The sequence below is a fragment of the Phascolarctos cinereus genome, unplaced genomic scaffold (genome assembly GCF_003287225.1).
Source record: "Phascolarctos cinereus isolate Bilbo 61053 unplaced genomic scaffold, phaCin_HiC Scaffold_4;HRSCAF=312, whole genome shotgun sequence".
In the NCBI taxonomy this organism is placed as follows: domain Eukaryota; kingdom Metazoa; phylum Chordata; class Mammalia; order Diprotodontia; family Phascolarctidae; genus Phascolarctos; species Phascolarctos cinereus.
Genome location: NW_027555847.1, coordinates 312159168 through 312172591, shown reverse-complemented (window position 1 = coordinate 312172591; position 13424 = coordinate 312159168). Strand labels below are relative to the sequence as shown.

Below are 13424 nucleotides of genomic sequence, written 5' to 3'. Positions count from 1 at the left end.
AAATAAATAAATAGATAAATGGATGAATGGATGAATGAATGAATGAAGCAAAGCAATTAATGTGACTTCCAAAAGACTTGGAAATAAATATATTCTGAATAATTTAAAGTTGGTATTAATTCAATACAAAGGATTAAGGGATTACTGAAATATTGGGGAAAGGGAGCCTCGTTTAAAATAGATCAGCATGATGAATACAAGTGATACCACTTGCACTAGCACTGGTCAGGTGAGTACCACAGTGGGGTTACAAAGAAACCTACTCATAACATAACTAATTTTCATTGGCATTATTAGTCTCAATTTTATATGTCATTAACTATTATTTGTGTGTAGATTATCCATGACAATACTGCTCCAGTTATTTTTGAGTACCTATACATGAATTAAAGGTAACAAACTGAAGTGTACACTTACAACCGAGGCATTCGAATTTTGTTCCCGATTCAATCCTTCATTTGACACATTTATATCAGGAAGGAGATGTTCAGTAATAGTAATACATGGTACATCTGGGACATTCACAGAAATTTCAAGCTATAGAAATTAAAACATTTTATTATTTCATTTGGAAGTCTACAAAAATTTAGCAATATTAAACTTGAAAACTTCATGTTCAACTTGAGAATGTAATTTAACCTCTTTTTCAAGTACTTGCTTAGGTGCTAGGGGTGATAGAAAAGATCTAAGGACATAAACGAGCTTATGGCACCATATATCACTATAAACTACAAATGAGTAAGTGATATGAATGTAAAGGGGTCATATTTTAAGAAATTAAATTAATTAAAGGACAGTGGAACAAGAACCTTTCAGAATTATAGCTGTAAGAGAATTTATAACCAAATGAGGGACAAAAGATATCACAAAAGATAAAACAGATAATTTTGATTAAATAAAGTTTAAAAGTTTTGCACAAACAAAATCAAGGTAATAGAAGGAGAAACTGTAAAGCAGGAAAAAGAAACCTTCTATCAGATAAATCTCTGATTAGAAGTCTGATAACCAACATATATAAGGAATTAACAAATATAACACTAAGAGCAATTGCCCAACAGATAAATGGTCAAAGGATCTGAACAGTTTTCAAAAGAAATGTAAACTACCAGCAACCACATGAAAATAAAAGAAGTGCAAATTTTAAAAACTCTCAAATAACACCTTACAAACCACTAAATTAGTCAAAATGATAAAAGGCAGAAACAGAGGTTTTAGGAAGGGGTTTGAAGGGGCTGTGGGAAGAAAATTATATGAATATACGGTTGGCAAAGCTGTTTAGTGTTCCAACAATTCTGGAAAAAACTTGGAATTGTGCAAGAAAAGTCACTAACCTGTTCAAACCCTTTCGATGCCACTACTGGACAGATCTACTGAATGGGCATCAACTGAATAAATTGTGGTATATGTATGTAATGGAATACTACTGCACTTTAAGAAATGATGACTTGAATCAGAAAAATATGGACTCACTGATAAAGAATGGAGAAAGCAGAACCATGAGAATACTATACAAAATGACTTTAATAATGTAAATAAAAATAACATTAAACACAGATGAATGGGATGACCCATTTTGGTCACAGAGGCCAGATGACAAAACACACTTTTCCTCTCTGATTAGAGATTAAGGTGATTATGGGTGCATTATGATTCATATATTGTTAAATATGATCTCTAATTAGGTGATTAGTTATAAAGGAGAGGTACAAGGTGGGGAATATTTTTTGAAAAATGACTGTGGTATAAAAACAAAAACAAAACCCAAAAAAACAAGTATCAATAAAACATTTCTTTTTAAAGTTCATAGTTTGGTAGGGGGATGCAACACATATAGAAAATAAAAGTTTGCCAACCTAAATCAATGTGCCATACTCATAATTAAAGGACTGAAAGATTATAATCCTTACTTAGTATTAGTGATAGTGCATTGGCCAATAAAAACATTTCCTTAGGATCAGCAGTAATCTTACCTAAACTTAAGTCCCTGACACTTTATTCTCTCCTTTTTTTCTCTGCTTAAAGGTGTTTATTGCTGTTCTATTTCGCTATCCAAGGAAAAACTGGAAACAGATAGTTTGGGGAATGGCTGAACAAACTGTGAGATACCAAGGTAATGGAGTGACATCACCATAAAGAAGCTCAAATTTGAGGACTATAAAGAAAAATGCTAAAAACTCATATGAAATACTGCAAAGTTTTTTTCAAAAACACAACTAGAGGTATTTTTTTTACATACTGAATACAATTACTCCTTATTCTCTTTTGTCATCATTTTCTAGCCCTACTCTCTAACCACATTTTCTCCTCAATTTCTTTACAAGCTGTGTGGCCTTTTGGATGGCAGATGTATCGGGAATGTGGAACAGAACAAGATTCCCTGGATGTTCTCTTCCAATTAACCTGATGTCTTTACAGACCATATGACCTAATAATTAAAAGTAAAAATATCAGCCTACTGACTCAAGTGCTAGACCTAAACAAGTCATATAATTTCTCTTTGCTTCAGTATCCTCACCTAGAAAATGGGGGTAACCCTTTGCTATTCTCTTAACAAGGCTGTTTTGAAGCCAAAATGAAATACAAAGTGAAGGTACTTTTTAAAAAATTAAGCGTTTTATAAAACACAAGGCACAGGAATACCAGTTACACATGATGTTTGGCAAAAAGGGTATTCTGAATAACTAAAGGTTATTTTTGTTTGTTTGTTTCAACCCTTTTTGATGAATTAGCTAAAATATATTATACATTTGTATGCAACAGCAAACAACACAAGTGAAACCTTTCTTTAATGACAATCACTATGGTGAACTGCTATTCATCCTAGGACATCAGAATAATTCTACACAGTCCCCAGGGCATACATACCCTGAAACTTGTTTTTCTGTTATCAGGTAACTAGTTTTCACTTACCATTGTTCTTCTCTCAAAAATAAGCCTGGGTGTAGAATGTGTATCTGATGAATTCCCCATACAGTGTTACACAGCAATTAATTTTGCCAAAATATAGCTAACTAAAAGGCCAAATTAACCTGGTTTTTGGTTTGCTTGGTTTTTTTTTTAACCTCTCAGTATGAATCTTCTTTGCCAGCTTTACTGTGTCCTCTGAATTTTTGGCAGCACTTGAAAAGATTCTGTTATTTTAGCATCAATAACCGCTTTAATCTCCTCCTAATTAGTTTTAGCCTTCTTCCTAATTACTCTCCAGCCATTTTCAAGTTTCTGTGCTTGAGACTAATCATTTCTGCTAATGACCAGTGAAGGTATGCTGCATTGTTACTCTTATGGACATAAATGGAAACTGGTCTCTTGAGCTATTCCTTTACTTCTGGTCAGACCCTGGGACTAAATGATCCCAGTTTATAACACCGTCACTGCTACCATCAAAACCTGGCCATTTTCTTACACGTCTGGAGTTCTAACAGACGTTAAAATCAGTGGCTCAGAGATTCTTCACTCCAACCCCTGGGTTCTGAAACATCTGTGGCTAGCTAAAGAAGACAAAGCGTTGTGGTGCACGTCTGCTGAAGGAACTAGAAAAATATGATCATACTGGACCCAACTATGGCCCGACCAACGGGCTCTAAAAAGTAAGGACAATCACCGACATGGGTATTTTACATAACACAGCTACACTGGAGAGCTCTGATGCCCATATGTAAACAGCTGTTCCTCCTCCCCACTCTTCTCACACTCTATTGCTGTTATTATTGTGCTTGGCTCACAGAGCTGAGCAGTGCACCCAAGAGTGCGTACTTTTTTCTTACTTATATAAATTTAATTAGCCTGAGGCAACTTAAAGTTTTTTAAATCCTATGACCAAAAGAAGAAAATGTCACATAAAAAAAACACCAAGCAGTAACACAATGTCAGGGAATCAAAAACTCTGTATACCTCTTCCATAGTTTCCTCAATTTGGGCAGAAACAGGTTCTGGTGACCGGAGTCCTACAGGTACAAACACTGGTGCCTTGTTGACTTCTTCTGGTGCAAGGTGGTAGTTTTCTTCCTCATATTCAGATTCAAGGTCTTCTGTATCTTCTTCATCCTCTTCTTGAGAAGCTCGGAGGGTCACTAATACTGCCTTTGAGGTCTTAGGTTCCTTCTTGGAAATCCTGCCACGGACACGCTTGGCTCCACGTCCTTTGGTGAAATTTTGTTTACATTTCCGCTGCATTCTCCTGTCAGTATTATCCATCTCACATTCAGAGGCTGAGGAAGTAACTATTCTTCGACCCAGAGTATTTTTCAGACAACCTGGTTCTTTTGATTGTTGTGTATATCTAAATGATCATTTTAAAAAATATTGTGGTCATTAAACATAAACAACTTTTTAGGGAAGTTTTATTAACAATAAAGGCCACTCACATAAAGCATAAGTTTAAGTCATTATAAAAAAAATTATCACCACCCATTTTAATGGGTTATTTCCTTGAAGAATTATAATTTAGTCGGTCAGAACTTCCTATTATTATTCCATATTTAGCAGTAAATTCAATTTTTGATCAACCACATGTGACAACCCATAGCAGAGCTTTCATCCTGAGCTATCTTTTCCTTTCCAAATAGAAAATGGAACAGACAATTATTTCAAAAAAGAAGAGAAATAAAGGTAAAGAGGCATTAATCTTAAGGAACTTGAGAACAGAAAGACTGCACTTTTAAAAAAAATTTCATAAGAAGTCTGTTCCAATCTAATTTCTGTTAACAGGGAGAGGGTAAAAGAAGCTAAAACATTGCCAGAGATATATTCTGAGTGAATGGCTTCCAGCTTCACTCATTAGAATGTGGCAGGAGAATGTACCTTTTTTCCATTTCCCCATCCTCATCCCAATATTACCTATTCGCCCTAGTTTCACTTTTAGTCAGTGGGGACATTTCCTGCCTGTTCAGGTTCCATCAACGTATGAGATGCACCCTACACTAAGGATTTAACCTGGAATGGGGAAATAATGAATTTTATATTCATTCATTGATAAGGGAGAAAACCCTTCTCGAAAAAGGAGAACATAATGCAAAAGGACAAGAATAATCAAAATTTAGAAAAGAAATTTACATGAATAAGGAACCCTTTTCCTCTATGAATGGAGCAAATGAAAGGCTCTCATAGAAGACAGGAGGTATGTTTAATTTTCTAATCAGAGAAGCTATGTTACATTAAACTAGAAGTAACTAGGTTGGCATACTACATAGCTCATTGGACCTGGAGCTGAGAAGGCTCCAGTTCAAATCCTGCCTGAGATACTTACTAACCATGTGATCCTGGACAAGTTACTTAACTGTGTTTCCTCATCTGTAAAACTGGAATAATAGCCCCCTACCTCAAGAGTTGTGCTGAAGATCAAATGAGATGATAGTTATAAAGTTCTTCATAAACCATTAAAGCACTATATTAGGGGTGGGGAACCTGCAGCCTGGAGGCCACACAAGGCCCTCTAGGTCCTTGGATACAGCCTTCTGACTGAGTCCAAGTTGTACAGAACAAATCCTTTTATTAAGAGGATTTGTTCTGTGAAGTCTGGATTCAGTCAGAGGGCCACACTTGAGGACCTAGAGGGCCACATGTGGCCTCAAGGCCACAGGTTCCCCACTCCTGCTTATATAAATGCTATTATTATTGCTATTGTTATTATTATTTTGAATATTTTGTTATAAAACTGTACCTTGTTGATTTATTTAGAAACTGCTCTTCAACACCTATAGATGAGGAAGTAGCTCCTGGACCACTGTGACCAGCGTAGTCCAACTGTCTGTCAAAGGAATCCAATTTTTCTGACTGACTATATTCTTTGGGCAAGGCAGAGTCTCTCGAATCCACACATTCTTTTCTTGCTGCAATCCCCAGGGATGACAATAGCTCTGTTTTATCCTTAAATATGAAATTTTAAAAAATGTTTTTAAGTATCACAATGTGGTTTGTTTCTATATTTTGGCATGACATCTTTAATCTAAACTTGTTCAAAAACATGCATAATGAATGAATCTTTTTAACACTAAAAGTTCCTAAATTCCCAGGAAGAGAAGCAGAAAACTCTAAAAGGAATGCTCTCCTAGAGCGAGGTAGCTATGAAAAGCTTAGGTTTTTCTAAAAGGCATAGTCTTATAAAGAGCAAATACTAAAAATTATGAAAACACTTAATTGCCATTAACAAAGGTAAACTGAAGTTTGAGATGCCTCTCAATATATAATTTGACAGGGTACTTTTAATTTTAAAAAGTATCAAAACAAAAGAAGGAGTCTTAAACAAAGATTTTTCAATACCTACTGAAATATTACAGCAACATCTTTTTTTAAAGATATGAAATCAATCTGTTGTGGCAGGTAAAAAAAAAATCTCACTTTTAGAGACTGGTGGGTGTCAGAATCTCCTTGCTGCAATAACTTATCTTCTGCTTTTCTTGTGTCATTTTTATCTGGCACAATCTTTTCTGTTCCAGGTTCTTCTTTCCTTCTGTACACCCTCCCCAAATTTGGCTTAGCTGTTTGGAATCGGCTCCTCCTCAACTGTGCTGGACTGATAGCATGAGGCTTATGTTTATCCTTGCTTTAAATTAAAAATAAAAAATAGCAGAGCAAAAGAGTGGCAGTAGTAATTACTTATAGCAAATATTTTTGGAACAAAATTACTCAATCATAAAAAGTTTTTATATAAATTGACTATATAAAAACAGGCATATGAGACACATCTTATATGTGCCAAAATTAATTACAAAAAATTTACCATTCATATTTTAAAAGTTTTAAACTTTCTGTGATGATGTCAAGGTCAAACTCACCTTATTGGTTCATTTAAAATTTCAGTTCTGCTAATCTGCAAGTTTTGTTCTGATACCCCTTGATTCTTACTTCCACACATACTATGGGCTTCAGAAGGTACAACTTCACTTTCAATTTTAAAATTTGGCTAAAAAACAAAGTTAGGGCATGTTATATAATAGAAAAATAAACATGGAGGATTTCCTGTTTCAAAAAGTAGAAAATACCTAGGAATTATCTGAACATAATAATAACGAGGACTAAAATTATGCAGTCTTTGCACATTATATATAAAATTTGCTGGTTTAAATTTCTTTAAAAGATTATGACATAAACAATCAATCAGCAACCATCTGTTAAATCCCTAACAATCAAATAATAGAACAGAAAGAATAAAAGGATTCATTTCAATCTATATGTAAACTTCAGTATGCATTTTTTTAACTGGATCTGTAATTTTATGGGAGATCTGGTAAGAAGCTTCTTCTACCAATGTAAATTAGTATCTTATCTATAAACTTATAGTCTGAAAAAGCTGCCTGAGGCACTAAGTATTTAGCAACACAAAGTTAGGACTTGAACCCAAGGTTCTAGACTACTAAACCAACAGCCCCTAACCACTATGCCATGTGACTTTCTCATCAATTTGTTACACTAATTAAATATGCCCAGTTCATAGATTGCATCAAGTGTTAATCCAGGAGTAATTTGCTTTAAAGATATAATAGCCCCCTGACACAAAAACAAAGAAAGGTTTAAAAGCACAATTTTTTTTTTGTAGCTCAAATCAAGAAAGACCAAATGATTTTTAATCCAGTATGAGGGGAGGTAGGACTGAAAAACTAGACCTAGATGACATGCATTTCTTTAGTCATACAGCTAAGTACCAGCAAAACAGGAGACCCATGTAGTCTTGGAGAGGCTTACTATAAATGTCACAGATGCTTGTCTTATAAGCAAATTCCCTAATTTGTCCCTGGGATTGCTTCTGCATTGCCATTTTATACATTTCCATCAACATTCCTGACATAATTCAATAAAATTACAAAAGACTAACTTACAATGGTGAAGAATTCACTCTCAGATTCATTCTTATGCTGTATTATTCCTTCTTCCTTATCTTTTTCTTCAATAACCCATTTTCCTGCTGCCCTGGATCCTCTCCGTTCTGCTTTGCTTATGTTTGGCCTAGGCTTCTTAAATCGGCACCTTGTTCGCTGTACAGGTTGGATGTCATTTTTCTTAATATCTTGCTGGGAATTCTCAACACTAAGAGTCCGAGGGAATGGAGGAGAGAAGACAAAGTTAAAATTACATAAAGCTTAAAGAAAGCATTCTAATGGTATAAAATTTGAATCTCCGAATTATAATAAATTACAGCAGCTTAAATTCATAAATGACTTCCTCACACATTATCAAAATTGTTAGATTAAATTTACTATACTTATTAACAAATTATTAATGAACATAAATGTTTTTAAAATGTGTCTCCCCCTAACAGAACATGAGCTCCTTGGAAGCAGGTACTATTTTGTTTTTCTAGTTTATAGCCCCAGAATTTAGCCAGTGCTTACTTAGCATATAATAAGCATTAAAATGCCTTTTCATTCATTTTTAAGGAAAAAACTAGGTTAAATATTTTCCATCCATTAACTACAACTTAGTGTAAAATATCAGAGAACTGTGTAACCTTAAGAGCTAGAAGTAACTTCAGAGGCCATCTAATCCCATGTGCAACTAACTGTGAATCACCTCTACAATCTAACCAAAGAAGGGAAATACACTACCACTCAGCTCAACAAAAATGCATGTAAAAATTTCTCAATTTTCAAAATGTAATGATGAAATACTCATTAAAAACTGCTTAACTATAAATGTTTACTTTGGTAGTTTTGGTATTAACTAAATTCAAATATGCTTTGCATGGCTATAAAAATGAATGGAATTTTTAATGTCTATCTATATTCCCTTTCCCCCATTCTACCAAACAACAATAAAAAGCAAAACTATTCACCCCATAGAAACAGCACAATCACTTTCTTGGGCTTCTATAAATGAAGACCTCTCTTCAGGTGCACAACTCATTGAATCTAAATGCTTTTTTGGAGTCTGTTCATTTAAAAGCAGGTCTGCTTCCTCCTTTGCTGGAACTGGTTTTTCATATTTAACTACTGTCTTTTGAGAACATTCAGTTGCATCCTAAAAGGCATATTGCACAAATGAATTAATTATTTTAAAAACCAAGAAGGCAACTATAAGCACTATTAACAAAAAAGCATTAAGGTACTTTAAAACAAGCTGTCAAATTATTTTTAGCTCAAAAAGGTTATGTGTACAAAATGCTCAAATATTCATCAGATGGATTTCACTTTACATCAAGCATGTGACCCTGTATCACAGGAAATAATGTGGTTCTGCACTAATTCATGACAGATAAGTTAAGTGTTTAAAATAACCAATAATGTAACAAATAGGGATAGTTCTTAACTTTTCAGAGTACTTTCAGTTCCATTATCTCACATCATTATCCAAAAAACAAGTGGATGAAGAATTGAGTCAGAGAGATGTAAATGTCAAATCAATGTAGTATTAGTGATAGAGGCTAGTTAAGAACCTAGGCTTGCTGACTTCACGACAAGCTCTTTCCACACTTCACGACAAGCTCTTTCCACAGTCTTGTCCATGACTATGTCTATGATTATGATTCCCTAAGTGTTTGTACCTTAAGCTATGTGGTATGACTGAAAGAGTAATGGGAGGGTGGAAACCAAGTCAGAAATCTTTAAACAACTAATTCCAAGGGTAAAACTAGCCACAGCTAGTCAAAATTAGCCATATTTATGACTAAAAGTTTCCAAAAATACTTAATATTAAATAGCATCACTTACATTCTGACAAGGGTGGCTGATGTCCTGAATGGGAAGGGCAGCACCTTGAGGGCAGGAAGCAGTGACTTGGGCGTCATCTTCAGGGGAAAGGTAATGACTTGAATGGGGGAAGCACTGACTTGAAGAGAGGAGGTAGCAACTGGAAGGGGGGAGGTATTGTATTGAAGAGTGGAGACATCAACTTGAAGGGGAGAAACATCAACTTGAAAAGGGGTGACATCATTTTTAGTGGGAGAGGCAGCCATCTGAGGGGGAGAGACATCATCTTGAGGGACAGAGGCATCATCTTGATGTGAGGAGCCAACAACTTGAAGGGAGGAGGCAGCCAACTGGGGGGGGGAAGCATAGACTTGAGCAGGAAAAGCACCAACTTGAGGGGGTGAGGCACTGTCTTGAGAACAGACATCACTCTGAAGAGAGGAGGCTTCACTTTGAAGTGGGGAGACTTCGCCTTGAAGTGGGGAGACATCACCTTGAAGAGGGAAGACCTCACCTTGAAGAGAGGAGACCTCATCTTGAAGGAAGGAGGCATTGCCTTTAAGTGGAGAGGCATCGTCTTGAAGGGGGGAAGCACTACCTTGAAGAAGGAAGGCTTCACTTTGAAGTAGGGAGGCATCAACTTGAAGTGAGGAGGCATCACCTTGAAGAAGGGAGGCTTCACTTTGAAGAGGGGAGGCCTCATCTTGAAAGGGAGAGGCCTTATCTTGAAGGGGTGAGGCCTCATCTTGAAGGGGGGAGGACTCATCTTGAAGGGGGGAGGCCTCATCTTGAAGGGGGGAGGCCTCGTCTTGAAAGAGGGAGGCCTCATTTTTAAGGAGGCAGGCCTCATCTTGAAGGGGGGAGGCCTCATCTTGAAGGGGAGAGGCCTCATATTGAAGGGGGGAGGCCTCATCTTTAAAGGGGGAAGCATCATCTTGAAGGGGGAAAGCTTTAACTTGAAGTGGGGAGGCATGGCCTTGAAGGGGGTAGGCATTGCCTTGAATGCGGGAGGCATCACCTTGAAGGGGGGAGGCATCACCTTGAAGGGGGGAGGCACTGTCTCGAAGGTGGAAGGATTCACCTTGAAGGGGGGAGGATTCACCTTGAACTGGGGAGCCATTGTCTTGAAGGGAGGAAGCACTGTCTCGAAGGAGGAAGGCTTCACCTTGAAGGGCAGAGGCTTCCCCTTGAAGGGGAGAGGCATCATCTTGAAGGGACGAAATGTCATGTTGAAGAGGAAAGACACTGACTTGAGGGGGAGAAGCACTGTCTTGAAGTGGGAAGGTATCGAGTTGGGTGGGGGAGGTAGGGACTTGAGGGGGCATGGCATCACCTTGATCAAGAACAGAATCATTTTTAGGGGATGAGGCATCAACTTGGGGAGAAGAGGAAGTGACTTGAGGTGGGAAGGAATCTTCTTGACAGGGGGAAGAATTAACTTGAAAGATAGAAACATTTTCTTGAAGGAGAAAGGCATCATCTTGAGGGGGGGAGATGGCATCTTGTTTACTATCATGTTGTATCATAATCTCCAATTTTCCTGTTTCCACTAACTCACATTTTTCTGCTCCTGGAACACCACTTTTTTCAATTGCTCTTCCTAAGTTTGGTCTTGGTCTCTTGAATCGACTTCTCACAAAAGGTGTTTTTTTAACTACAGAGAGCTTTTCATCTTGAGAACATCTGCTTTTGAGAAGAAAAAATATTAAACATAAGAAAGCAGTTAATGCTACAAAAGAAACTTATAAGCAAATTCTTTTCTACCTATAGCTAGAAAGGAGCCCTAGTTAAAAAAAAGTGGCCATTTAAGCACCAAACAGAAATTATTAATACTAGTGGCAAAAGGTTACAATATGGAGAGGACACTTAAAGATGCAAATAGTACTGGTATGTCAAGAAGTTGAGGTTTTAAGCTAGGAATTATACAACCATGTACCATGAGAATCTACTCATCAAGGAAACAAAACGTGCATTACTTAATGAAGTACTTGGGAGTATTTCTCCCATACCCAATAAGCTTTGCCTTGTTCTCTGGCTCCCTCTTCTCCCAGAGCTAACAAATTCTACAAGATTATGCTTGTGCCTAGGGAAGGGGCTTATTTCTGCTTCTTTGCTTCCTTTTTTATTTTACTACTGTGGTTCTACAATCCTTATTCTGTAAAGATCACTCTATTAAATTTTTTCAATCTATACAAATCAAAGTGGACTGAGAAAAGATCACCAGATTTGGGAATGAAAAAATCCTTGATAACCACAGAGAAAGCATTTTCATTTGAGTAACAGACGACAGACTTCAACAAAGAGTTGAGTGGAAGTAGAGAGGAATAGACAGGTTTTCTAGGACTGTATCTGAAAAAGGAAAGAGAGACAGAGGGCAATAGCTTGAAGGGACAAGAGGGTTTAGTAAAGGTTTTTGAAAGATGGGGAAGTGTTGGGCAAGCTTGAAGGCAATGGTGAAGACACCAGGAGAGACATCATAGATGAGGAAGAGGGAGAAGGACAGAAAGGTCGGGAGGGGGAAGACAGAAAGATAGTGAGGGCAATTTGCTGAAAAAGATGGAAGCAGATGGGATCAAAGGCACAAGCAGAGGGATTATTTTGGCAAGGAGAAGGGCTACCTTATCAGAAACTGGAGGAAAAGAGAAGAGAGTGAGGAATGACAGCAAGAGGTTTTAAGATGAAGAGCAAAAGAGAAGAACTCGCTACTAGCAAATGGACTCAATTTTCTAAGTAAATATTTAAGAGTAAAAATCTTTAGTTTTAACTGTGGAAAGGCTTGAGGAGAGAAGTTCTGGAAGTTTCTGTGGGAAGTGATACATGGAATTTAAATTAAGGAAGGAAAAAAAAAGACTGCCTTGCTGCAATGAGGGTCTAGTTATGGTTAGAGAATATGAATTTGTAATGGACCTAGTCAACTTATAACCAAGTTGACTAACCAAGTTTATATAACCGTAAATAAGAAAGGAGAAGGCATATGGCGACTTTTCTCATCTGAAATCTCAGCACTTTTGTAGTACCTCTCTAATGAGCTTATCATGTAATACTTTGTATCAGTGTTATCTGTATGTACATCACATGCCCCTACTAGATTATAAGCTCTTCTATAAGGGAATGTCTTGTCTTATTTAAACTATATATTTCCTACAGTGCTTAGCTCAATGCTCTGAATACAGTAGGTATTTGATGCTGAACATAGTAAGTACTTATTAAATGTTTTTAATTTATTCCTCCCTCTCTTTATTCTTGTGTCCCTAACTTGGCAGATATTTCTTTTTACTAAGAGCTGAGCTTAACTCTAAATTAATAAAATTATTGTCTTACTGCTGAATCATTTGATCTAAGATCATCATATAAGAATTTCAGCATATTTTCTTGTTTCTCCTTTTGTTATGGTAGTCTTAAATTTTGTTTCTGTCTTCCAAGTATCAGAAATCCTACCTAATTTACTATCAACTATGAATTGAAATTTTATTTTCTCTTACAAATAAATATATCCACTCAGATACCTTTCAATAATATGTGAAACCTGCTCCAGATCAGTTGTAGATTGTCTTTCCTTATCTTCTTCACACTCTTCTACAGGTGACATGCAAGAAGGCTTCAGAGGAATTACTGGACTTGAGATTCCCTTTTGAGAAGGTGCTTCTTTTTCAAATGCTTCAACAGGGGGTGGCACTCCACAGCTTATAATCTAGAAATGACATCTATAATGACCAACTAACGCACAAGCATGATCTCAAGTGTCTAAAATATTCCTAAGTCACTCTATAACCAATATTTTTTAAGCAGCAATGCCAAATCTTT

The 13424-nt window shown here is 36.6% G+C and overlaps 1 protein-coding gene across 1 annotated transcript in view; it reads right to left on the bottom strand.

Moving 5' to 3' along the window:
• Positions 1-13424, bottom strand: part of BDP1 (BDP1 general transcription factor IIIB subunit) — an 87049-nt gene that overhangs the window by 21735 nt on the left and 51890 nt on the right. The window contains 10 exon segments of the mRNA XM_020998485.2: positions 418-537; positions 3892-4279; positions 5660-5865; positions 6337-6541; positions 6774-6901; positions 7815-8022; positions 8768-8952; positions 9642-9727; positions 9730-11306; positions 13127-13311. Coding sequence (XP_020854144.2) covers positions 418-537; positions 3892-4279; positions 5660-5865; positions 6337-6541; positions 6774-6901; positions 7815-8022; positions 8768-8952; positions 9642-9727; positions 9730-11306; positions 13127-13311 — 3288 coding nt within the window.